Source organism: Hyaena hyaena, unplaced genomic scaffold (genome assembly GCF_003009895.1).
Source record: "Hyaena hyaena isolate Hyena2069 unplaced genomic scaffold, ASM300989v1 scaffold_50, whole genome shotgun sequence".
Taxonomy (NCBI): Eukaryota; Metazoa; Chordata; class Mammalia; order Carnivora; family Hyaenidae; genus Hyaena; species Hyaena hyaena.
Genome location: NW_024080682.1, coordinates 32,019 through 58,874, shown reverse-complemented (window position 1 = coordinate 58,874; position 26,856 = coordinate 32,019). Strand labels below are relative to the sequence as shown.

Sequence of the window (26,856 nt, the reverse complement as noted above, 5' to 3'; positions counted from 1 at the left end):
TCTGGACTGTTTCTGAGTCTGCTCTTTTGATTGTGTTTTATTATTGTTTTCCTGCTTTTAAAACAAGTTTCATAATTTTATTAAATTGTAAACATAGAAGGAAAGTAGAAAATGAAATTAATAATATTGATGCTGCCTAGATACAGAATCCCTTTTCCTCCATCAGGCTGCTAGTGTGGGGTTTGAGTTAGCCCACCAGGGGTTCGACTGGGTTGGGATTGTTGCTATAATTATCGATGGAACAGCTTAGGATCTGTTTTTCTCTAAGATGCTTGGTTTAGGGTGCACATTCAGATGCCATGTGGTTTTACTCAGTGTTCTCATCCCATTGACCTTCAGCTGCCAGTCATCCCTACACAACTCTGCCTCCCAGAGTATGTCCAGGCCCATGATGGACTGCTGGTACTAATCACTCAGTGCTTCTGTGGTGTGTAGGAGCAGGCAGAAGTGTCTCTTGTTCTGGTCCAGCCTGAGTCTTAGGCATGGCCTGTGCACCTGGGTCTGGGGATATGGACTTTCTCAATAGTTCTGAATGTATTAGAGTTCTCAAGAGAAACAGAACCAAGTGGAAAGATATTGATATCTATACCTTTCTGTCTGTTTATATCTATATCCATTTATATCTATAGATATTGATATCTTTCCACATTGCAGTCTGTAACTGGCGTCTAATCATATCTTACCTTATATTTCTGCTAGGTGCCAGGTATATACACACATTACTGTGCAGTATTTATTATTGTGAATAGCACATGTGGAGTATTTCAGAGTGATAAATGTATCTGTTTATGAATATCCAATTTTTTTAAATTTATGAGTATTTATTATTATGAAAAGTTTCCTCTTGAAAACTTTTTATATGTTTTTTATGTTTATAGAATTTAACCTACAAAGTGTTTTCATCATATTATTTTATCATACACCAAAACTATAAAGATGAATGTTAATGTAAATATCTCAGTAAAAAACGGAACACCCTTGGGCCCCACCTCTTGGAGCAAGTGCATAGGGGACGGCTTAGAGACAGAAGTCCCGGACCACGTGCCACACCCTGCTCTCTCCAACAGTCCTTCTAACACGCCCTTGTGATGAAGTAGGGCTTTTTACCCGTGGATCTCGAAACCTTCCTTTGATTCAAGCATACATTTCTGTATGAGAATTTAAAAACCATAGTACTCATATTGATTTTAAAGTCCCATTTTTATATGCAAACAAGACAGAAACAAACAATAGGTAATGACAACATCGGAGGGCGTATGTAGACACGCGTGCACGAGAAAACGTGAAATGAAAGAATAACGGGTTAAAGTCAGCCCTGCAGTGCGTGAATTTACACACGCGGCCCTGGAGGCCGAGCTAGGGGCACCGGCCCCCTCCCTACTGCCCTGCGGGTTCCTGAGTTGCCAGGTCACCGAAGGGATCCCCCATCTCTCAGAGCTCCCATGTGAGCCCTCCTGGGCTGCTGAGGACACTAAAGATGGAGATTAATAACGGAATTTTGCCCAGCTGTGCTTCACAGAGTGTAGCTCACTGCAGGGGCCACTGGGGCCTTCAGGCCTCCTGACCACAGCTCACCGTAACCCCGAAGTCCAACCTGCCACCCCCACTCGGCCACCCCAAGAACTCCTGACATCTAAGCACAGGTGCGCGGGCCCTTCTAATCCACGTGGAGCTAGGACGGCCCTAGCTGTCCCCCAACAGCCACCTTCTCCACATGTAACTGGCTGCCCCAATACCACCCTCCTTCCAGCCCCTGAACCCGGGCCAGGTGAGTGGATGCCTCCTGTTGCATCCACACCGCCGGACTTGAGCACGGCTCATTTGAAGAGAAGAACCTAGTCCCTGAAAGTGTTCAGTCACATTCTGACATAGCAATAAGGAAACCCTATCGGTTGGTTACACAGCCTAAGGATGGCGTCTGGTTTTCTGATGTGACGTTCAAGCACTTTCATGGGCTGTCCTACCCTCATTAAAGTCCATGGTGCCACCATAGCAGGCGAATTTCAGGGGGTCTGAGGCTGTCCACCAGCGCACCCGTGGCTCCCTGTCTTCTCCACTGTGTGAGACGATCTCTGGCTTTGTTGTTGTTCTTGTTTGTTTGTTTTCCATAAAAATCCACTGAGAAGCAAAATGAAGACATTGCCCAAATTTCTACCTCACTTTGAAAAGACATGAGCCATAATAAGTGCTAGAAACTTGGAAACTGTGTTATTTTCAGTAGAGTTACATTTATCTTTTGGCAGTAAGTTATTGTAAAGTAAATAAACCGATGTATCAGAAGTAAACATTAATGTGTATGACCCTGATATCACTTTCACTGCTGATAATAAAGCATCCAAGGGTCACGAAGGGACAGATCTCGCCGGGCATAAGAACTAGAACGGTATCAGGAAGGATCAGCGTCTGCTTTGCTCTGAGTGTTTGTGTCTTCTCAACATGTTTTAAACTTCATGCCTAAGAGGATGGTTTTAGGAAGTGGGGCCATGGGGAGCTGGATCAGTCAAGAGGGTAGATCCCTTATAACTGAGGATTGTGTCCTTATAAAAGAGGCCCCAGAAAGCGGGCTCATCCCTTCCACCCTGTGAGGACACAGCCAGAAGCCAGCAGTCTGCAACCCAGAGAGGTCTCTGACCAGACCCTGACTGAAATGGCATCTCCATCTTGGACTCCAACCTCTAGAATCATGGGGAAAATTCTGCTGTTTATAAGCGGCTGGTCTGTGGTGTTGTTCTTTTTTTAATAGCAACTCAAGCGGACTATGACACTGTCTACATTTTGATAAATGTTCAAAATAAAAATGTTTCCCTTTGCTATGAATCCACTTTCTACTAAACACTACGAGCCATTTCACTATTTTTTCGAGAAAGGAAAACTGCATCCCAACTACTAACACGAATTAAGGACGTTTGAAATTTGATACATTTATGTGAAAACTGTACAAATAGTGAAAAGTGACACCAAACATTTAAAAGCGAACTTGAGCCTTTTCACGAATTAAGGACGTTTAAAAGTTAGACCCATTTAGGGGCGTTTGGGTGGCTCAGTCGGTTGGGCGCCCGACTTCGGCTCAAGTCATCTCACGGTTCGTGGGTTCGAGCCTCCCAGTCGGGCTCTGTGTTGACTGCCAGCTCAGAGCCTGGAGCCTGTTTCAGATTCTGTGTCTCCCTCCCTCTCTGACCCTCCTCTGCTCACTCACTCTCTCTCTTTCTCTCTGAAATAAATAAAACATTAAAAAACTAAAAAATAAAGTTAGACACATTTATTTGAAAACTGCACAGTTAAAAGTGACACCTAAATACTTAAAAGTGAACTTGACCCTTTGCAAAGTAGATACAGTGTTCAAGGCTTCCTGTGTCATTAAGAATCTGCGTTCGAAACTCCAGGTTTCCATTGAAAGTGGTTTTAAGTCCTGCTCAGTGCCTTGACTCAGCCCCTATTCCGCCAGGCTCCCCGCATTTTGACCGGCAGCGCCTTCGATGTGGACCTGGATCCCCCGATGGAAGAACAGCAGGACAAGTAACAGCGCGCCCCCCAGCAGCAGGAGAGCCAGAGGCCACCTCCGCCGCGCGGCCTCCAGCCAGCGACGCCCCCACCCCCAACCCCGCCCCAGGCCGCGGGTCGCCAGCCACTCGGCCACCAGGCGGAGCCTGTCCTCGGGGCGCACGTCGCGCCGCGCCCGCGCCAGGCCGTACGCGTCGTTGGTGAAGGGCGCGCCGTCGTGCTCCCGCGCCAGCCGCTCCACCAGCGCCAGCAGCTCGTCCACCTGCGCCTCGCGCTCGGCGCCCTCCGCGCGGTTGTCCAGGGCGCACACGCGGCCGCCGCACTCGGCCACCAGGGCCCGCAGCGCGCGGTTGTCGGTGGCGCGCACGTAGTCGTGCAGCGACGCCCCCTCCAGGTCCTCCCGGCGCGTGAAGACGACCACGGCGCGCGCCAGGACGCCGGCCCCAAAGAGATCGCGGACGCCGCGCACGGCCTCCTCGTCCTGGGTGGTGAAGCGGCCCAGCTGCGTCACGAGCAGCAGCGCGTGCGGCCCGGGCGCCGACAGCACGTAGCAGCGGGCCCGCTCGGTGCGGTCCGGGTCTGCGTGCCGCCCTTGGGCGCTGAAGAGGTCGGGGGTGTCGGTGACCTCCACGCGCCAGCCGGCCCAGCGGCGGCTCCCCACGTCGCAGCGCCTGGTCACCGGGGCGGTCGCGAGCCGGGACGGGAAGCGCCTGTGGCCCAGGATGCTGTTGCCCGTGGCGCTCTTGCCCGCTCCGGTCCTGCCGGCCAGGATGAGCCGGAGCCTGGGCTCCTGCGCCAGCGGCTGCTCGGCGTCCCGGTTGTCGTCCGAACCTGCGAGAACAGAGTGGAGTGGGCCGCCGGCCTGCGAGCGCGAGGCCCGCTCCCGCGGGGCCGAACAGACGAGGACGGCCGCGCTCCCCGCTTCTGCTTTTCCAACCGGGCCTTTGCAGGCGCTCTGGCTACCGCTGGGGCGGCTCCGGGGCACCTCAGCCATCTTCCTCCCATCTTCGGCCTCAGCGCGTGCACCTGTCCGAGCTGCGCACCGGGTGCACGTCGCTCTGGAGGGTCCCCCTCGATGCGCGCAGGCCGTGACCTCAGCTGCCATTGCCTCTGATCGTCCGCACCGTGCAGGGCGGTTCGGTGCTTGACGACTTCCGTGGCCTCTGCCAGACTTCTCCCAGAGGCCATCCCAGCGAGGCCACGCGGGAGGGCACAGCAGGCCCGGAGCTAAGGGCTGTCTGGAGTCCCAGACACCCCGGGTTGGGATCACAGCCCAGCACGTGCCAGCTGTGGAGCCTTGGGGACGTTGAGGGTAAGCCTCCAGCCTCTTGTGCACAAGGGGAGGGGTGACGGAGCTGCTTCTCCCGGGGTTGCTCAGAGGATTAGGCGACGTGGTCTCTTTCCTGCTTCCCTGCCTCCCGCTTCCCCTCCGCCCTCTCTCTATTCAGCCTGCTGCCAGCAAGATACCCTTAGTCCTCCATCCTTGTTCCCTAACATTCTCCCGGCTAAACCGTGTTCCCTCTAGTCCAGGATCTCACAGCCTCCGCATCTATGGGGATCAGGGTAGATTTGTTATGCTCATTGTACCCTTTGGGACCCAAGCAAGACACAGGCTTGTCAGGGCGCTTAATGTCCCACAGTAGGACAGGGGCAGAGGTCCAGCAAAAATGCCAAGCCGGGGCTCTTGCTGTTTCACCCCAGCGTGGGGACACGTCTGGGATTTGTCTCTGTTCAGTCTTGACTTAGCCCATGGCCTTGTGACCCAGAGCGGACGCCTAGGGGCAAGTACCCACTGAGATCAGCTCTTACCATAGGCATTTTCTTCATCTCTTGCCATCTTCCGTCCTCCCATGCCTACCTGAAAGAGTTCCAAACACAAGCTGTTCGTTCCTTCATTCATGCAGTCATTCATTCATTCATCGAAGAGACATAACTATCTCCGGTGGCTCCGGCAAGGTCCAAAGAGGCGGTGACAGCCCAGGGAAACGGTCACGGTTCCTGCCCTCCCCTGAACAGCGGGATTTGGGGAGGAACCCCGGAAGGACCCGGTTGGCGTTGGAGCGACACCGTGAGAACACTTGGTGAGCCCTTTTCAGGGGCCCCGAATGCAGAAGACAGAGGGGAGGTGATACCTCGTCCTCCGTGTTAGTGAGGGAGCCTTAGCTGTTAAGTTTCCAGGGAGTCTATGCAGTGGCATAAGCTGTAGGCACAAAGATTTCCCAGGAGATTCCGCAGCCAGGGTCACTTACGAAAACCCTGAGAATTAGCTAATCTGCTCATCCACCTTAGGGCGGTTGGCCTGGGGGAAAAATATAAGAAGAAATTTTGTATTTTGTTTTGGAATTTGAAAAAGAAACCAATCTCCCATGCTCATCTGAAGAGCCTGTGATCTGCTCTCAGAGAACTAAATAATTCGGCTCATGTCATCTGTGTAGATACGACCTGTGTGCTGGAGAGATGGGTCACTCCCCTCTGGCTTCTGCTCTTCCTGCCCCAAATCTGAGGCTTCTCAAATAAGCGATGATACTCAGGTCCAGCAGGATTTCCTACAGCTAGCCACTCAGCCACGAAGTGGGTCCGATCTCACGACGACCTGGACACAAGGGCACAGCTCTGCTCCGTCTTCTCCTCCAGCCCTGTGTCCCACTCACTCCCCATCGCGGTCAGCTGCTCCGCAGAGGACAGGTTCAGGGCCTTTCCTTGCCCTCCTGTGTTCTCACCCCCACGACCACTGATTCTCTCCCATTTTTCTGTCTGAGTCCTGTCTGTGCTCCACCGGCCATTTCAAATGCTACCTCTTCATGGGGACACCTGGTTACTGCAGGTAACCGTGCTGTGTCCCAGGGGTACCACATAAGGACAAGCAAAGGGAGTGGTTGATTGATAACTTGTCTCTGACCAGTTAGATGACAAGTTTGCCTTCTACGGTAACTCCCTGCTGGCTCCCTAACGCCCTTGGTAAAGTTCATCCCAGAGGCCTCAGGTGAGTAGTGATCTTGTGTGTAAAAATCAGCAAACTCCCATAACTGACCACACAACAGAACTGAAGAAACAGCCAGAAGATTCAGTACGAAGCACAAGAATTTAGCTAAAACAAGAAGTCCCCGTCGATGATGGAAATGAGAAAGTGTGCTCTTGGAAATCCACTGAACTTTTGAATAGGTCATTGGGATTTCCAAAGTTTTTGGAAAGGGGTTAAAATGATTTTTATATAATTTTTTAGAGGGAGGTAAGCCCCAGTTTAAATCTGGTGCAACAAATGGCTATAACAATTGAAGTTTATAAAACATGAGAATCTATATTCTTAATACTCTGAGTCTTCAAAGTTCTTCTAGTTCAGCGTCTCCCAAACTTGGTGTGTTTCAGAATACTTGAGTATTCTTTAAAAATATACGTTTTGGGGACCATCCTCAGAGATTCTTCTTCTTGATCTGATATGTCTGATACAATCAGTTCACCAATCAGTTTGGAATCCGGGACTTATTCAAACTCTTGCATTGTACTGATGAGGAAATGGAGGTGTCCCTGCAGCCAGGATGGGGGATGGGAAGCTTGAATTAGGAAACAGATGACCTTTGAGGTGGGGTCATGCAAGGAGAGGGGCTGAAGACCAAGTTCCTAATCTCAGATGTCTCCCGAGGGCCCTGTCGTGGGGGCAGTGAGAAGGAGAATGGGTGGGGGGAATATGCTCCCAAATGTCTACATTGTCACATTGTAACTTGCTCTGAGGTTAGACTGTTTATAGGTCCACAGAAATATCTTTTGCCTTTGCTGAATATGCAGTTTGGACAGTCTTTTTAATCCCTTTTAAAATGTATTTTGTTCCTGGAAATGCTTCCAGCACTCACTCCTCTAGTGAGAGGGTAGGTCTCCCTTATGATGAGAGTGTAGAGGAGACAGGTTTTGGCCCTAAACAAGGATGTGTGTCCTCTGGCCTGGAGAATGTGCTCATCAAACTTTCTCTGAACCTCCTTGCTCTATTTGAAACTCAGAACATCTGCCTCTTACTCACCCACATGGTGTCTGGTGGAGAGCAGATGTTCTGGCGGTAGACTCTCCGATCCATTTTCCTTCTGGTTGGTTACAGCTCCCTCTCCCAGGCAACCCCCCTCCCCTGTGCGCTCACCTTTCCTGCAGAAGTGGTGACAGGCTCTGACTTTGGCTCAAGAAGCCCCTGATCTGGTGCTTTCCCTTCGGTTGTGAGTGCAGAAGCCTGCTCCTCGGGAGAGCAGGGAGGAAGTCTAGAGCCTTTGAGAGCTCAGAGCCCCGGGAGGGAGGGTGGGAGGGCCCAGTAGTGACAATTTAAAGTGACAGAAATGTTTTCCATGAGTTGTGGGTTTGCAGTGTTTTTCCTACAAAACCTTCTTCCTGCTGTGACTAAGGCGGTGTGTGAATCCAGTAGGGCCCCCAATACCAAATATTTTGCTGTAGCCAGTTAAGGGAAGAGTGTTATAGTCAGGCTGGGGTCTGACTCTACTTCTAGAATTGGTTACTAGTCTAATCTTCAATTACTTTTTACTCTCTAGGGACTTTCCCCCTATAAAACAGCTCCAGAGAGTCTTCTGCCCCAGTACAAAGAATGTGATAATAGCTGTTCTCAACAGCTCTTCATTGATGGCACATTCATGTGGCTGATGCTACTCTGGCGTCCAGTCTGTCAGAAGAGTCTGGATGCTGACTCTCATAATCCTCTATGAAAAAGGAAGACTCCCAGCTATTGAATGCCTAAGGGCTAGCTGGTATGCTGAGGATGAATACCTTTACACAACTCTTAAATTAGCCTTAATCCAAGGCTTGGTCTAGTTATCTGTGTTAGTATTACCAATTCTAGATATCCTCTCTTCTCTCAAGAGGGACGGGAGAGTAAGACCAGCAAAAGAACCAGTTATGATACTGAACAGGCTACAGAAGACTGGCTGTAGAGTCAGTAAGGTTACTACTCAGCTATGTGACCTGACTTAACTCACATAAACTTTCTCAAGTGACTGTCCCCATTGGGAGGCCAGCCTGAGCACTGGTCTATTGGCTGGGAGGTGCTTTTTCATCTCCTTCTTTCCAGCCCATTTTTTTCATGTAGGGAAGAGACTCAGTTTCCACTATTGCCCATCATTTTTGAGGGACAGAGTCTTTTAGATAACTGACACTCCCTCAGTTTCCATTCAGCGTTGCTGATGTAGAAAAGCCTCTTGTTCTCTCACAAGATCAGCAGGGCCAGGACTAGTGTGAGGTATCTGTGGTGTCCAGGGCACCAAAGTAAAGGTGACGCCCACTCCTACAGTCACTCAAGGGCCTATCCTGCAAGTGAACAACCCTGAAAGTGAGTGCTTCCTTAAGAGTAAGGTGCCTAGGGACACCTGGATGGCTCACTAAGGTAAGTGTGCATCTCTTGATTTCAGCTCAGGTCATGATCTCACAGTTCATGAGTTTGAGCCCTAGGTCTGGCTCCGCACTGGCAGAGTGGAGACTGCTTATGGTTCTCTCTTTCCCTCTCTATCTTCCCCTCCACTCTGTGTGCTCTCTCTCCCTCTCTCTCAAAATAAATAAATAAATAAATAAATAAAAATTTTAAAAAAGAGTCAGGTCCCTATGGCTCCCCAAATGTCTATCGGCTGATGAATGGATAAAGAAGGTGTGATATATTATACAATGGAATATTACTCACTCATCAAAAAAATGAAATCTTGGGGTGTCTGAGTGGCTCAGTTGGTTGAGCGGCGGACTTCAGCTCAGGTCATGATCTCATGGTTCATGAGTTTGAGCTTTGCATCAGGCTCTGGGCTGACAGCTTGGAGCCTGGAGCCTGCTTCGGATTCTGTGTCTCCCTCTCTCTCTGCCTTCCTCTGTTCACTCTCTGTCTCTCAAAAATCAATAAATGTTAAAAATTTTATTTTTTGGGTGTGGAGTTTGGTGAGAAGGACAGCTACCATATGTTTGCACGTATAGGAGGATTAGGAGGAACTTAATGAAGGGCTGTGGGGGAGAATAAGGGGGGAAAATAGTGGGGGAGAGGGAGGGAGGCAAACCATGAGAGACTCTTGAATGCTGAGAACAAACTGGGGACTGATGGGGGTGGGAGGGAGGGGAAGGGGGGTGATGGGCATGGGGGAGGGCACTTGTGGGGATGAGCACTGGGTGCTATATGGAAATCAACTTAACAATAAACTACTAGAAAAAATTAAAAAATAAATGTTAAAATTTTTTTAAAAACAGAATGAAATCTTGCTATTTGCAGGGCATGGATAGAGCTAGAGACTATTATACTAAGCAAAATAATTCAATCAGAGAAAGATAAATACCATATGATTTCACTCATGTGGAATTTAAGAAACAAAACAGATGAACATGGGGGGAAAAGAGAGAGACAAACCATAAATAACTATAGAGATCAGACTGAGGGTTGATGGAGCGGGGTGGTTAGGGGATGGGCTAGATGAGTGATGGGCATTAAGAAGGGTACTTGTTATGAGCATTGGATGTTGTATGCAATTGATGAATCACTAAATTCTACTTCTGAAACTAATATTACACTGTATGTTAACTAATTGGAATTTAGTTAAAAACTTAAAAAAGAAAAATAAGGTGCCAATGGCTCCTCATTAGCCTCATCCTACTCCAAGCCTTGTAGATTAGCTTTAACTAAATCTTTGAGACCCACCATGTACCTTTCATGAAGATGCTTTCAGTCCTTCTTTGATAACTCCTTGCCTTTCACTATTTCCATGAATGCATATGATGTCTTACCTCACTCACTTGTAACTCTGTCTAAGGGTTTATCTGGTGGCAAGAACTGCTTACCTAGTGCATGGAAAAGCATGAAGTTGTCAGAGAGCTGGTGCTCCCTGGAGCAGAGCTTCTCAATGACAGTAAGAAGTGAGTGGTTAGACACCTCAGTGTCCTTGCTTATTAAATTATCTACTAGTCATATAGTATGGTAACTCTGAGGTGTATTCTACACAAATTTCTGAAATTCTCACACAGTGGGAACATGCTCATTGATGCTTCCTGGGTTGGCTCTTTTCCCTTCCTGGTTTCACATTCCCATGTCCTTTCTGGGATCACTTTTCTATACAAAAGTGACTGTCTCTCCATTTTCCTTTATGTTCCTGTTAGCTTTTGATTATTTTTCATTGTCTCTGTGCTTGGTCCCCTGTTATTCACTGACTTGCCATCAGTTGTGGAATGCATCTGAGGTCTACTCCCTTGAGACTCCTGAGGGCTCAGAACTATCCGGGACCTCTGCATCCTCTCCTCTCCTCTTACACTTCCTCCTTCCTTTTTCAGCGTTTTCATGTTCATTGTTTTCTGTCTTTAATAAAGTCAGTAAAGATGACATGGAAAACACTGAATTCATGAGTTTTAAAGAAAATATCTTTCCTGAACAGACCTTCAATAAGAAATTCAAGTCTTCTGAGATCATTCTTCAACCTTGATGTCTCCCTGTCTTTTCTTGGTATGCCTAGAGCTCAACTATCATAATCCTCAGAGTTACAAAAGAATAAAATAATCCAAATATCACCTGAGGAGAGGAGATTGTAAAGAAATAACTCCTTCAATAAAACACTGACTCTCTGAAAGACATTGGCCCACTGTGCCCCAGTATTTAGAAGCACTATTTCAGTGTCACATAGACACTACTTCCTTTTTGCGGGGAGAAGGAAGTTGTGGTAATCAAGATTTACTTGTTAGAAGTACTAACCAAGTAGGTGGTATCCAGGATTCAGTTTCACAGGACGAGAGCCAGGACATGCTTCCTAGTTTGATAGCATAACATAAATAGGGTTGGAAGTCTGTAAGCCAAATCAGAAGTTAAAATGTCATGTATTTCACCTTCAAATATTATGTACAATGGGTCACTGTACTCAAAGGTATAAAATTAAAATTCTGAGAGAGACACAAATATTATAGTAAACTGAGATCCATGCAAGAACCCAGGATGAGTTTCAGTGAATAAAGGATCAGGAGAGAAGATTTAAGTGGAAGTATATTAGAATAAATGTCAGCAGACCATAAGACACAAATGCATGGGGTAAAACCTCTCAGAGGGAACATGTAGGGCATAAAGAAAAAAAAAAAAGAACAGAATCCCCAAAAGCAAGGGAATCAAGAGCAAAAATAAATGATTGGGACCTCATCAAGATCAAAAGCTTCTGCACAGCAAAGGAAACAACCCACAAAACTAATAGGCAACCGACGGAATGGTTGCCTATGGAAAAAATGGAAAAAAGAGTCATTTGCAAATGACATATCAGATAAAGGGTTAATATCCACAATCTATAAAGAACTCACCAAACTCCACACCTGAAAAACAAACAATCCAGTGAAGAAATGGGCAGAAGATATGAACAGACACTTCTCCAAAGAGGACATCCAGATGGCCAACAGACACATGAAACGATGCTCAGCATCCCTCCTCATCAGGGAAATACAAATCAAAACCACACTGAGATACCACCTCACGCCAGTCAGAGTGGCTAAAATGAGCAAATTAGGGAACTCTAGATGCTGGCGAGGATGTAGAGAAACGGGTACCCTCCTACACTGTTGGTGGGATTGTAAGCTGGTGCAGCGCCTCTGGAAAACAGTGTGGAGGTTCCTCAGGAAACTAACAATAGAACTCCCCTATGACCCAGCAATAGCATTGCTAGGAATTTACCCAAGGGATACAGAAATGCTGATGCATAGGAGCACATGGACCCCAATGTTCATAGCAGCACTCTCCACAATAGCTAAAACATGGAAGGAGCCTAAGTGTCCATCAATGGACGAATGGATCAAGAAGATGTGGTTTATCTATATGATGGAATACTACATGGCAATGAGAAACAATGAAATCTGGCCATGTGTAGCAACATGGATGGACCTTGAGGGTGTTATGCTGAGCGAAATAAGTCAGGCAGAGAAGGACAAATATCACATGTTTGCACGTATAGGAGGATAAGGAGGAACTTAACTGAGGACCGCGGGGGAGAAGAAGGGGGGAAATGGTGGGGGAAAGGGAGAGAGGCAAACCATGAGAGACTCTTGAATGCTGAGAAACAAACTGAGGGCTGATGGATGTGGGGGGGAGGGAGGAGATGGGCATGGAGGAGGGCACTTGTGGGGATGAGCACTGGGTGTTATATGGAAACCAATTTGACAATAAACTATTTGTAAAAAAAAGAAAAGAAAAGAAAAGAAAAAAGAACAAAACTCCAAAGACCTTTATAAATCTGGAACCATCAAGGGGAAAGCAGTGCAAATGTTTGAGAAATGGGGCAAATAGCTGAAAAGTGTATTGTTATTAAACACAAGCTGAAGGAAGTTTGAAAAAGAAAAAATTGGGTTGAAATGGGGGATTTTGTTTCTGGTTAGGCTGGAGAAAGATGCAAAAGTCTTTAGTTTCCACACTGACAAAAGGGATTGGATAGAGTAAAAACATACTTCTCTGTGTCTAGTGAAGGATGTGGGCGCCAAGAAGAACCGAGGAACTGAATTCTCTGTAGAAAAGAACCCTTCATAGGTAAGCAGAGGACTGGGGGGCCGGCCTTCTATCCCTGGAGTAGGTACTTGGTTTGAATAGAAACAAATGGAGATGTCGGCCTGCAACAGAAAGTAGACTTTGCAGAGTGGAAGAGAAAGTAGATGATCATGTGACAATGTGGGCTATTTAAATATGTTGTAATCTGTAAGATCCCAAGGGGAAAACCAAAATGCTTGTTTCGATAACTCCTCTCCCTCTGGTCACAATTTTTTCCCAAGAAAGCAGCAGTGTAGAAAGGTCAAGTAAACAGATAGAAATTATTCAGTCTCATTAGGCCCTATAAGTGAAACAAAGCCATTTTCAACCAGAGGCTTATACTATCCTAGCTTCAATGCTGACAAGATTTTTAAAAAGCTAGTAGTGGTTGTACAGGAGATTGTCGTGGGTTGCATGAATAAGAAGTGAACTCAGTCTATTTAAAGTGGAAGCTCATTCTCATTTCAACTCAAATTTGGCAGGCATTGATGTGATCACTTTAATCAGCAGACAGATCAATGAACTTGTATTCTTCTGAAAGTAAACAAAACCACGGTAAACATACTTGTCTGGAATATAATACACATTCACATGACATATGAAGAATGAGAAAAATATGACTCATAATCAAAGGTCAAACAGTTAGTAGAAACAGAATCACTGATGGTTCATTTGTTGGAATTAGCATTTAAGGACTTTAAAATACCAATTATTGGGGCACCTGGGTGGCTTAGTCGGTTGGGCGTCCGACTTTTGCTTAGGTCATGATCTCGCGGTTCGTGGGTTCGAGCCCCGCGTCGGGTTCTATGCTGGCTGCGGGCTCAGAGCCTGGAGCCTGTTTCGGAGTCTGTGACTCTCTCTCTCTCTGACCCTCCCCTGCTCGCGTTGTCTGTCTCTCTCTCTTAGAAATAAATAAAAATTTAAAAAAATAAAATAAAATAAAATAAAATAAAATAAAATACCAATTATAAATGTATTAAAGGTTTATAGAAAAATAAATATAATGATTTAAGGATCTTGAGAAATATAAACTATAAAATTAAGTTAAATCTGAAATTAGAAAATAAAATATCTGAAATTAAAAAAAAAAAACTTAAACAGATGGACCTACAAGCATATGGGACATTGAAGAAAGGATCTGCCAACTTGAAGATGGCTTAAGAGAAATTATTGAGATTGAAGCACAAAAAGGGAAGAAAATATTAAGAAAAACCAAAGGAATATGACACTTGTGATCAATGGAATAATAATAAACAGTCTAATGAAATTAGAATCCAAGAGGGAAAAAGAAAAGAGTGAACTGAGTAGAATAATAAAAAGTGAGGACATAAAATCATAATTTTTAAAAATTAACACCCATCTTAGCATATAGTGCAATAATGACTTCAGGAGTAGATTCCAGCGATTCATCCCCTATGTATAACACCCAGTGCTCATCCCAACACGTGTCCTCCTTAATGCCCCTTGCCCATTTAGCCCATCCCCCCCTCACAATTCCTCCAGCAACCCCCAGTTTGTTCTCCATATGTGAGTCTCTTATGTTTTGTCCCCCTCCCTGTTTTTATATTATTTTTGCTTCCCTTCCCATGTTTTCATCTGTTTTGTATCTTAAATTTCACATAGAAGTGAAGTCATATGATATTTGTCTTTCTCTGAGTGACTTATTTCACTTAGCATAATACACTCTAGTTCCATCCATGTTGTTGCAAATGGCAAGATTTCATTCTTTTTGATTGCTGAGTAATACTCCATTATATATATGTATATATATATATATATATATATACACACACACATATATGTGTATATATATGTATATATGTGTGTGTATATATATAATGTGATATATATACATATATATAACATATTCTTTATCCATTCATCTGTAGATGGACATTTGGGTTCTTTCCATATTTTGGCTATTGTTGATAGTGCTGCTATAAACATTGGGGTGCATGTTCCCCTTAGAAACAGCACACCTGTATTTTGGATAAATAGCTAGTAGTGCAATTGTTGGGTTGTAGGTAGGGTAGTTCTAGTTTAATTTTTTGAGGAGCCTCCATACTGTTTTCCAGAGTGACTGCACCAGTTTTCATTCCCACCAGCAGTAAGGCTGACTTTCTTGATCTCAGTATTGATATGGCCATTTGTCTGTGGGTCAACCCTGGCTTCCATGTTTGCTTATTCCTAATGGCTCTCGATTCGTTTTAGCTCCACATTATTATTATTATTTTTTTAATTCAAGTTAGTCAACAAACAGTGTAGTCTTGGCTTCAGGAGTACAACCCGCTGAGTCATCTCTGACATATGACATGCAGTGCTCAACCCAAAAAAATGCCCCCCTTAAAGCCCATCACCCATTTAACCCATCTTCTACCTCTACCCACCCATGTCCTCTATCCTCAGTTTGTTCTCTGTATTTAAGAATCTCTTACGGTTTGGGGGCGCCTGGGTGGCTTAGTCGGTTAAGTGTCTGACTTTCGCTTAGGCCATGATCTCGCGGTTCGTGGGTTCGAGCCCCGCGTCGGGCTCTGTGCTGACTGCCAGCTCAGAGCCTGGAGCCTGTTTCAGAGTCTGTGTCTCCCTCTCCCTGACCCTCCCCTGCTCACGTTGTCTCTCCCTCTCTCTCTCCTAGAAATAAATAAAAAAAAAATATTAAAAAAAAAAAAAGAATCTCTTACGGTTTGCCTCCCTCTGTTTTTATCTTATTTTTCCTTCCCTTCCTCTACAACCATCTGTTGTGTTTCTCAGATTCCACATGAGTGAAATCATATGAAATCTTTCTCTGACTGACTTATTTTGCTTAGCATAATACACTCTAGTTCCAACCATGTTGTTGTGAATGGCAAGGTTTCATTCTTTTTCATCACCAAGTAGTATTCCATTGTGTGTATATACCACATCTTCTTTATCCATCATCCGTTGATGGACGTTTGGGCTCTTTCCACAGTTTGGCTATAGTTGATATCACTGCTATAAACATTGGGGTGTATGTGCTCCTTTGAATGAGCATTTTTGTATCCTTTGGGTAATAGGGTAGTTCTATTTTTAATTTTTTGAAGAACCTCTATACTGTTTCCCAGAGTGGCTACACTAGTTTGTATTCCACCAACAGTGCAAAAGGGTTCTCCTTTCTCCGCATCCTCCCCAATGTCCATTGTTTCCTGTGTTGTTAATTTTAGCCATTCTGACAGGTGTGAGGTGGTATCTCTCTGTGGTTTTGATTTGTATTTCTCTGATGATGAGTGATGGGCATCTTTTCATGTGTCTGTTAGCTGCCAAGATGTCTTCTTTGGAAAAGTGTTTAAGCATGTCTTCTGTCCATTTCTTCACTGGATTATTTGGTTTGGGGGTATTTAATTTGTAAGTTCTTTATGGACTTTGGTTACTAACCCTTTATCTTATATGTCATTTGCAAAAATCTTTTCCCATTCTGTCTGTTGCCTTTTAGTTTTGTTGATTGTTCCTTTGCTATGCAGAAACTTTTTTTCTTGATAAGGTCCCAAGAGTTCATTTTTGCTTTTATTTCTCTTGCATCCCAAGACATGTCAAGTAAGAAGCTGCTGCCTAGGTCAAACAGGTTGCTACCTATTTTCTCCAGTAGCTTTTGATGGTTTCCTGGGTCACAGTTAGGTCTTTCATCCATTTTGAATTTATTTTTGTGTATGGTGAAAGAGAGTGTCTAGTTTCATTCCTCACCATTTCGCTGTCCAGTTCTCCCAGTACCATTTGCTGAAGAGACTGTCTTTTTTCTACTGGATATTCTTTCCTGCTTTGTCAGAGATTAGTTGGCCATATATTTGTGGATCCATTTCTGGGTTCTCTATCCTGTTCCATTGATATCTGTGTCTATGTTTGTGCGATTAACATATTGTCTTGATGATTACAGCTTTGTAATATAGCTTCAAGTCTGGAATTGTGATGCCTCCAGCTTTGGTTTTGTTTTTCAACATTACTTTGACTATTCAGAGTCTTTTCTGGTTCCATACAAATTTTAGGATTGTTTTTTCTAGCTCTGTGAAGAGTGCTGGTGTTATTTTGATAGGGATTGCATTGAATTTGTAGATTGCTTTACATTCTTTTTATGTATACTGTCTGCTTCACCCTTGGAGTTTTTCCTTTTTTTTTTTTTTTTACTAATTTTTAAAATGTTTGTTTATTTTGAAGGACAGAGAGACAGAGCATGAGCAGGTGAGGGGCAGAGAGAGGGGAACAGAGAATCTGAAGTGGGCTCCAGGCTCTGAGCTGTCAGGACAGAGCCAAATGTGGGGCTTGAACTCACGAGCCATGAGATCATGATTTGAGCTGAAGTCAGTTGCTTAACCGACTGAGCCAGTCAGGTGCCCCTGAGTTTTCCTTATTTTCTAGTGAGCGCATCAATCATAAAAGTTCTTTTTGTTTTAATAAATGCAGCTTCTATTTGCACTGAACAGGACAACACCGTTCAATATCCAGTCCACCACCTTGTCTAAAGCATAAGTCCTTCTGTGTATTTTAGTGCTAAATGTGATGGGGATCAGAGATAAAATATTGCCGAGCCCCTTTCAACATTAAGCAAATTTCATGCACATGAAACAGACTATTGATGTATGAGTGTGTCTGGGTGTGATTGCTGGACATGGATTCATTCCATTGTAGAGTGATGTGTCCACTTACTATCTGAGGATAAAACTACAGAACAGAATTAAAGACACATGATCTCAGGAACTTTACAGCTCACTTATTATTGCTATATTATTATATTGAGTAGAAATTTTACTGCTATTTTTATTATATTCAGTAGAAACAATAGTATCATGAAGAAGTAAAGGGGTTTCCAGGAACATAAAACTGGCTTTAGAGATTTGCAAATTAGAAGAATGTTATGTTTAGAGCTTTTAAAAAGGTTTATTGCCAAGTAGTATTCCATTGATTGCATGTAAGGTAGTTATTAATCTATTCACCAAGTAGAAAGGCATTTGGCACCGGGTGTTATATGGAAACCAACTTGACAATAAACTATTTGTAAAAAAAAAAAAAAAAAAAAGGCATTTGGGTTGTTTCCAGACAATAAAATTTATGAATAAAATTAGTATAAATATATGCATGCAAATTTTTGTGTAAGCATGTTTCAGTTTTGAGGGTTAAATACCTAGGGATGAGTTGCTAGGTCGTATATGACAAATGTATATTCAACTAAATGAGGAAACTGATGATTTTCTAAAGTGTCTGTACAATTTTGCATTCCTACTAGCAATATATGAGAATTTTGCTTTCTCTAGACCGTCACTAGAACTTTGTACTATCCATTTTTTCTGCTAATCTCTGTGTAGTGATATTTCATTGCCATTTTAATTTTTATTCTTTCATGTGCTCATTTATCATTTATCATTGGTATATACTTTGGTTAAATGTTCAAATCTTTGCCCAATTTAGTTGGGTTTTTGGTTTCTCTTTTGATTGTTTTAACTATATTTTAATTTAAATAAAGACTAATTTGTAATTTAAAAAAAATAAAAAATAAAAAGGTTTTCATAGTATATTTCAAAACAAATAGTAACTTTTAAAATAACTTGGTTCATTAATAGAGTGATGTTAAGATTTTTAAAAATTTTAATGTTTATCTTTGAAGGAGAGAGAGACAGAGTGTGAGCAGGGGAGAGGCAGAGAGGGAGACACAGAAATTGAAGCAGACTCCAGGCTCTGAGCTGTCAGCACAGAGCCCAACAGGGCTTGAACCCATGAGCCATGAGATCATGACCTGAGCCGAAGTTGGACACTTAATCGACTGAGCCATCCAGGTGTCCCAAGTGATGTTAAGATTTAAACACTTCACAGAATCTCAAACATTTACTGATGTCAGGCACTGCATTTTACAGAGGAGGCACTTGGATTCACCCTGCATATGGCAGTAAGTAAATAATTGCTGAACAGTAACTATACTCTAGGGGTCATGCATTCCAGCCCAGTGATCTTTCTCAAAATTATCACCAATATTTCGGCTATAATGAACAGCAATCTACAGAACAAACTGCACATTCCAACGAGAAAGTGGTAAGACAAGTTGCACATTCTGTACAATGGATACAATAACAGAATTAGGAATTGGGCGAACAAAGAGATACAAAATAAAATAAAGATGAGTGTTTTGATTAGAACTTGTTTCAGGCCTTTTGCTTTGGTTGAGTAACGTCTCTGGATTTCCATGTACTTTACAAGATCTCTTTTGAAATCTTTGAACCTCTCCTCTGACCACACAGGTCCACATTCTGACATTGTTACTAGGCTGTAGAGCCCATTGGTGTAATGGTCACCCCTTTTCTCCAACACCAGGTCCTCAATCAGGTCCATTAGCTCCCTCACTTGGTCATCCCGATCACTCCCTGTAGCACGGTTGTTAAAGGCACACACTCTGCCCCCACATGCTGCCACCAGCTTGCACAGGGCTTTGTTATCTGTGTCATGGATGTAATCCACCACGGATTCTCCCTCCAGGTCTTCCTTGTGGGTGAAGAGGACAATTGTGTGTCTCATGGCATCTTCTCCAAAGATCTCCTTCACCCTCTGCACAGCCTGCTGGTCCTGGGCAGTGAATCGGCCCAGCTGAGTCACCAGGAGCAGCACATGGGGTCCTGGTGCAGAGAGTAAGTAGCATCTCCGCACCTCTTTGTACAGGAAATCGGAGTGGTCCTCCCCAGAAAACATATCTGGTGTGTCAATAATGACCATCTCCCTCCCTTCCCAGCTTCCCTGATGTTCACTGCAAGTCTTAGTGATGGGCTGGGCACCCAGCCGTGACTCAAATGCTTGCGTCCTGAGGATGCTGTTCCCTGTAGCACTTTTGCCGGTTCCTGTTTTGCCCACCAGAATGATTCTCAGCTCTGATCCTCTGGTACGTTGGTTCTTCATACATGGTCCTGTAAGAGCAAGTTTACTGTGTTATAATATACTGCTTATGCCAATAGAATATTTTTAACAATAGAGGATATCCCCATATTATGGGCAAAGGGAGTCTTCCAATACATTATATTTATAAAAACAGAAGCTAACTCCATTATCAAATAAAATAAACAATGATTTATAAAACATCTCATTTTCTCTAGAACTGCCACGTTGGATCCTAGAAAAACATACTCGGGGGGGTGAGATGGATTTAGAAACATATCTTGAGGGGAGGGGCACCTGGGTGGTTCAGTTGGTTAAGTGTCCGACTTTGGCTCAGGACATGATCTTGCAGTCTGTGAGTTTGAGCCCCACATTGGGCTCTGTACTGACAGCTCAGAGCCTAAAGCCTGCTTCGGATTCTGTGTCTTCCTCTCTTTCTGCCCCTCCCCCGCTCACACTCTGTCTTTCTCTCAAAAATGAATAAACATTAAAGAAAAAAAAGAAACATACCTTGTCATGCAAGGCTTACCCAAATCACCCAGTGCTGGCTGTCTAAAGTACACATTTTCTGAAGATCAGAGATGTGTAACCAAGACTGTGAGTTCTGTCTCCAGGTGGGTTAAGTAATCTGACTCTGTTCCAAGGCCAGAGATGTCTCCTCTGACCTCTCTGGGCTGGGGTGTAGGCAGAAAATTTGGTAAAATAATCACACACACAAGAAGTCACATTCTTACCAAAGTGACTGCATTCCTGTTGGTCCATTGTTGTTCCTGAGGGACAGAGAGGCCAGAGACCAATATTACACACACACACACACACACACACACACACACACACAGTTTATTAGTCCTGCATCATGAAAAACCCTTGTATTCCTAGAGCACTGTCACACCCATGGCTCGTTTGTTTACACACAGCTGATGGGGGAGAGAATTACACTGTTTTACAGAGAAATAGAGTCACTTGCCCAAAGTCACCCGGTGAGTTGAGAAGAAGTGGGGGTTTTTTGTAAGCCCTACCTGCTCCTGGTCTCCACACTCACCTCCTCTCTACTTCCTCCCTCCTCCTGAGGCCTCCTGCCTCTCCTGCTCTCTTTGGCCTCACCCTTTCTCTCTCTCACCTTCCTCTCTAAATCTGCCGTCCCCAGATGTGAAGTTCAGTCTTCTCCTTCCTTCTCTCCTTCTTTCCCCTCCTTCCTCCCTCCTCTCCTACCTCTCCTCTCTCTCCAACCCCACCCCTCTACCTTTGGAGTCCTTGCAAGAGACTCTATGAAATAAGTACACTATCCTTGAAGCCTGAAATACATTTCATTCATTTTATCAATTACTTGAATTTTCTTCTTTCCTCAACAGCATGAAGAAGACTTGGGGCCTATCCCTTTTCCTATGCATCGCTTTGTTTTCATCAGATAGCTTTTCTATCTTGCTTAAATCTCGCAACGTATACCAAAGCGACAAGGCACAGAAAACTCATGAGCACATGGGAATGCCCAAATTCTTTTCACTGGCTTCTTGCTAAGGAAGCTCTGTTTGCCAGTAATATGTAAACTAAACTATATGAAGTTTACGTTTCCTGTAAACTGGTTGTACTTCAGGGAAAAGCAGTCACTCTAAATTGTTTCTCTTAAAATAGGAAAACATTGTTCTTAAAAAATATTTTTTCAAGCATAGCCTGGGAATTAGAAATCAACACTGAGGAACTTTTCATGAATGTGAGCTTACCTGATTTACTGTCAAAAAACCCAGATGACTCCCCGTTAAAAACCAGTGACTTGCCAGCTCAGCTCGAAGAGAAAGACAAAAGAAAACAAAAGCCCTGACTATCTTCTTCCTTTCCTCAATCTCCACAGAGCTTCCCTGCTGCAAAAGAGCCCCACCATGTGCCTGTGTCTGACATCCTCATTTATGCCGCATGCGTACAATAAACAATTAAAATGGGAAATATGTAATCAGTAGTTACTTGCTATGGGGTGGACCGTGTTTTCTTGCCAGTAGTGGAAAACCAGTGTTCGAATGATTTCAGCTGGACAGGAAAGAAAGGCAGGCACGCCTCTGGCAGATTTGATCCCTTCTCTGCAGAGCTGAGTCCTCTCTGTTTCAAGTTTACCCAAATGCGAAGCCCCGCCCCCTACAGAAGTTAAGCTTCTTTCTGTCCGGTGTCAGCGACTGTTCTAAAGGCAAGTGTCGATTGGGGAGGACAAGAGCTTGGGAGGAGGGCACCTCTAAGAAGGCGCTATGCAGAAGGAGAAGTTTGCAGGAACCTGACAGAAGCCCACTTCCTGAGTCAGACCGGAAGTTAACAGTCATTAGCTCTTAAAGCATTTTGAAATAACTCACTCATGGCTTCCCTGGCATCCTGGCTTTTCTTTCCTAACCAGTTCTGTAATTTCAGGGGACATACTTCTTGAGATCAATTATCTAACAGTATCGGCAATGATAATCGGGAGTGTGGACATTCAGCAAGAACAAACCAAAGAGTTAAAGTTGAAATCATTCAAATGTTCTTTCTCCTTATTTATGTGACAGTCATCACAGCAAGGGGAGAGAATATGGAATTTACATTGCTGTCATCTCAGATGTGAAGTGACCACATGTGACTTTCTCTCCCAACCCACTGATGAGGAATAGTCTCAGGGCCCTGGGCTCACTATAATAGAGGCTGGGAAATGCAATGGAGCCATGGGATTTGGGTGAACATCACTACCTTGACACACACACTATTATTACTTTGCTTTGTTTTCTTCCAGATCCTTTATTACACAGGTCCTTAAGTGTGCTAAAGAACAATGCAATATGGGTAACTCTTGCTTAATATCAGTAATCTATTCCTAAAAATAAAATATTCTGTGTCAAAACAGTAACAGAGACCTATTTCCTATTGTTTTATACGTAAAACAAATATAATGCAAATATAATATATCAAACCCAAAGTCCATCAATTTTCTAAATCATATATAAAATTCAGTATAGCACTTACATATAAAAATTTTATAAATTAATAAACACTTAAGGGGCACCTGGGTGACTCAGTCAGTTAAGTCTCCAGCTCTTGGTTTTGGCTCAGGTCATGATCTCATGGGGAGATGGGGAGATACTAGCCAAAAGGTAAAAAGCTTCAGTTATAAGATGATTAAGTTCTGGAGCCCCAACGTACAGCCTGTTGACTGTAGTTATAATTCTGGATTGTACACTTGAAAGTTGTTGAGACAGCAGATCTGAGGCATCCTCAGCACACACATAAAGAAGTGCAGTGAGAGTGTGTAAGGTGAACTAGCAAAGGCAGGGGTGGGTGTGGGGAGTGTGGAACAATCCATACATGAGGTTTGTTGCTGACTTCCAAAGTTTCATGGAAGTATTGAGTGCAAAGGAAAACAAAGGAAAGACACAATACAAAAAACAAACAAAAACTCCCAATTTGGATCTTTTAAGAGGTTAGATATTTGTCCTTCTCTGCCTGACTTATTTCGCTCAGCATAACACCCTCAAGGTCCATCCATGTTGCTACACGTGGCCAGATTTCATTGTTTCTCATTGCCATGTAGTATTCCATCGTATAGATAAACCACATCTTCTTGATCCATTCGTCTGTTGATGGACACTTAGGCTCTTTCCATGTTTTAGCTATTGTGGAGAGTGCTGCTATGAACATTGGGGTACGTATAGGAGGATTAGGAGGAACTTGACGGAGGACCAAGGGGGAGAAGAAGGGCGGAAATGGTGGGGGAAAGGGAGAGAGGCAAACCATGAGAGACTCTTGAATGCTGACAAAAACTGAGGACTGATGGATGTGGGGGGGAGGGGGGGATGGGCATGAAGGAGGGCACTTTGGGGATGAGCACTGAGTGTTATGTAGAAACTAATTTGACAATAAACTATTTGTAAAAAAAAATAAATAAATAAATAAATTAAAAAAAAAAAAAAGAGGTTAGATTTAGGGGCTTGTGCCTGAAAAGTGTGAAGAATTGTTAGCTTAACATAACACAAGGCTTGCTGCCAAGGTACTGGTTCGAACTGATGCCCAAAGTTTTAAGAAGGGTCAATCTCATAGTATAAAAATTAATGACTAGGGGTGACTGGATGACTCAGTTGGTTAAGTGTCTCGTTTCAGCACAAGTCAGGATCTTGTGGTCCATGGGTTCGAGCCCTGCATTGTGCTCTGTGCTGACAGCTCAGAGCCTGGAGTCTGCTCCACATTCTGTGACTCTCTCTCTGCCTCTCCCCTGCATGTGCGCGCGCGCGCGCACACACACACACACACACACACAGAGTCTCTCTTTCACTCAAAAATAAATATTCAACAGCAATGTCTTGCTTTTCCCCATTTCCCCTCCAATATTGCTGAATGCTGATGTGCCCTTGCTGCTTCTGGGAGAGTCAAAGGCGGAATAGTATTCAGGCCTTTCCCTTTACTGTGCCCTCTATACGAACTTGGACCTGCCATGGTACCTGAATAATAGTGGACTGTATTATTTTTTTCCCCAAGAATAGTCCTTTGTTCTCATACAGTACTGCAGTCTTGAATGTTTCAGTACTAGTTACTATGCCTAAAAGAAAGGCACAAAATACCATATTTGTTCAAAACAAAGAAGGAATCAATTATTAAATCATCTTTTCTAAGAACTTACCAATCTATAAATAAAACATGTTTGGAAAATAAAAAAAAATAAATAAATAAATATTCAAAAAATTTTTCAAAATTTTAATGACTAAACTTTTTTTAATGTTTTATTTATTTCTAGGAGAGTGAAAGAGAGACAGCGTGAGCAGGGGAGGGTCAGAGAGAGAGGGAGTCACAGACTCTGAAAACAGGCTCCAGGCTCTGAGCTGGCAGTCAGCACAGAGCCCGACGCGGGGCTCGAACCCACGAACCGCGAGATCATGACCTAAGCGAAAGTTGGACGCTTAACCGACTAAGCCACCCAGGCGCCCCATGTTCTGTTTTTAACTTCAAGTAGTAACTGTTTTCCAGAGTGGCTGCACCAGTATGCATTCCCATCAACAGTACAAGAGGGTTCCCATTGACAGAGACGATCTTAAGCAAGCTCCTCACCCAGCACAGAGCCTGATGTGGGGCTTGATCCCATGACCCTAAGATCATGACCTGAGCCAAAATCAAGAATTGGATGCTCAACTGACTGAGCCACCCAGGGCCCCTTAGTATGATTTTCATATGAATTACTCAATATGAATGTGGATGAAAAATTTTCACAAGTGTAAGAGCTGTCATTTCCTTTATTGACAACTGTCTTATATATTTGTTGCACATGTTTGAATTCTGTTGTAAATCATTTTGATATTGATTTGGAGTTCTTTATGGGGCCCAAAATTATCATTTTACCTCTTCCTCTTGGATTTTTTTTAACTTCCAATTTTGTTCACTTTTATCATGGCCGGTATCCAGAAAATGTCAAATAATCAAAATGACAGTTGGCCTCCTTGTTTTATTCCTAACTTTTGTGGAAATACTTCAATATTCTCGTTAAACAAGATGCTGAGGTTCAGATGGTAAATTTTAATATGCTAAAAAAATAACCAATTATTAGATGTTGAATTTTATCAAATTACCTTTCAATAGCTAAAGGGATTATCAGATTATGTGCCCCCATGGCTTTATAGTACATTAAATTGTATGAATGTGTTTCCTGATATTAAACCTTCTTTGCATTCCATTTAAAGTATTGCTAGATTCTATTTTCTAATGACTATTTTAGGCTCTCTCTCCAGCTCTCCAACTGCTCCTTTGCCCTGGTTCCAGCTGTATCGGGTTTTGGGCTTCCCTCTTCCTTCCAAACATAACAGCCATGTTGTTTTTCTGAACAAATTCTTCCATTCCAGAGGAATTCTGTTTCTTTTTTTTTCTTTTTTCTTTTTTATTTCTAGAAGAGACAGAGAGAGACAACGTAAGCAGGGGAGGGTCAGAGAGAGAGGGAGTCACAGACTGAAACAGGCTCCAGGCTCTGAGCTGGCAGTCAGCACAGAGCCCGACGCGGGGCTCGAGCCCACGAACCGCGAGATCATGACCTAAGTGAAAGTGGGACGCTTAACCGACTAAGCCACCCAGGCGCCCCAAGGAATTCTGTTTCTATCTTTTAAGAAAATAAGATTTTTACTATCACTATCTTTCCCTCATCACTACCTCCTTTCTTAGGCAAACCTGACATTGAACAAAAACTTTAGCATGTTAAGTGTTATTAAGGGGAATGTAGGGTACCTTGGGAGCATGTAAGAGAGAAGCTAGACTGAGGGGAGAGGGGTAATTGGAAAAGACTTCTTAGAAGTAACATCACATGAGCTGAAGTTGAAGAGTGAATACAAGCTAGAAGGATTGAAAGAAAAAGAAACAGTGTATGCTAAGGCAAGTGACAGCATGACATTCTCCTGGATAGTCAAAGGAAGCTGGGATGTCTAGAACCCAGAGGCAGGAAGTAAGATTGTGTGGTAATGAGGCTGGAGTTTGAGGTAGAGGATTCAATTCATATTGGGACTTGTCATCAAGTTTGGATCCTGAATGTTCTCCTATGAAAAATGGAAAATCACTCCAGGATTTCCTCAGTAATGCCCGTTAGATGTGTGTGACTGTGGGCTGTGTGAAGAATGGATTCGAAAAGCTGTCTTTCATTGTGTGTTACATGATCTGCATTTGGGTAGCCTTATTGAGGCCTCCTTCACGTCCTCTACCTCCCTATCTCCCACCCTCTTAGTGCACCAAAACAAAACAGTTGTGGTCAAAACAAGCTGGAGAGGAGCCCTGGCTGTGACCTTGGAGATGAGTGCATGGAGTCTTTGCCCCAATGTGTCTCCTGACACCTTCTCCTGTGCTCAGGACCCTGTCTGCCCTTTATTTCCTCACCAACAGCTTCTGCACAAAAACTTTTCATGTTTACTTCTAATTTTTCCGAGTTCAACTGGTCTGAAAAGAATTTGGTTTCTGGGTGTTTTTGCCTAGACTGAAAAACAACTTTTCTGGTTTAGTGAAAGGAAACCACAAGCTGCTTC

General features: G+C 43.8%; 2 protein-coding genes across 6 annotated transcripts; both read right to left on the bottom strand.

Annotated features, from left to right (window-relative positions):
* Nucleotides 1-3,244: 3,244 nt before the first annotated feature.
* On the bottom strand, nucleotides 3,245-7,736 carry GIMAP1 (GTPase, IMAP family member 1). 4 transcript variants are annotated; one of them, XM_039230764.1, is made up of 4 exons: nucleotides 7,628-7,736; nucleotides 5,944-6,168; nucleotides 5,311-5,359; nucleotides 3,245-4,332 (listed from the first exon to the last, which is right to left on the bottom strand). In XM_039230764.1, exons 3-4 carry the CDS (start codon nucleotides 5,351-5,353, stop codon nucleotides 3,434-3,436), a joined length of 942 nt encoding a protein of 313 aa, XP_039086695.1. In that variant the 5' UTR covers nucleotides 5,354-5,359; nucleotides 5,944-6,168; nucleotides 7,628-7,736; the 3' UTR covers nucleotides 3,245-3,433. The 4 variants fall into 4 exon arrangements, with proteins under 4 accessions (XP_039086695.1, XP_039086698.1, XP_039086696.1 ...); XM_039230767.1 differs by having other exon boundaries at nucleotides 5,311-5,355; XM_039230765.1 differs by having other exon boundaries at nucleotides 5,944-6,094.
* An 11,014-nt stretch (nucleotides 7,737-18,750) lies between these two features.
* On the bottom strand, nucleotides 18,751-21,958 carry GIMAP2 (GTPase, IMAP family member 2). 2 transcript variants are annotated; one of them, XM_039230781.1, is made up of 3 exons: nucleotides 21,821-21,958; nucleotides 20,596-20,631; nucleotides 18,751-19,893 (listed from the first exon to the last, which is right to left on the bottom strand). In XM_039230781.1, the coding sequence occupies exons 2-3, from the start codon at nucleotides 20,621-20,623 to the stop codon at nucleotides 18,914-18,916; spliced, it is 1,008 nt and encodes a 335-aa protein (XP_039086712.1). In that variant the 5' UTR covers nucleotides 20,624-20,631; nucleotides 21,821-21,958; the 3' UTR covers nucleotides 18,751-18,913. The 2 variants fall into 2 exon arrangements, with proteins under 2 accessions (XP_039086712.1, XP_039086711.1); XM_039230780.1 differs by lacking the exon at nucleotides 21,821-21,958 and adding an exon at nucleotides 21,583-21,654.
* Between the last annotated feature and the right edge of the window lie 4,898 nt (nucleotides 21,959-26,856).

What these genes read in the sequence shown, in the direction of transcription:
- GIMAP2 (XM_039230781.1), bottom strand. Translation starts at nt 20,623, where the DNA reads ATGGACCAACAGGAATGCAGTCACTTTG. An exon ending in ACAGGAATGCAGTCACTTTG is followed by an intron (nt 19,894 to 20,595) that starts GTAAGAATGTGA and finishes TTGCTCTTACAG; the next exon opens with GACCATGTATGAAGAACCAA.
- GIMAP1 (XM_039230764.1), bottom strand. Translation starts at nt 5,353, where the DNA reads ATGGGAGGACGGAAGATGGCAAGAGATGAAGAAAATGCCTATG. An exon ending in AGATGAAGAAAATGCCTATG is followed by an intron (nt 4,333 to 5,310) that starts GTAAGAGCTGAT and finishes CTGTTCTCGCAG; the next exon opens with GTTCGGACGACAACCGGGAC.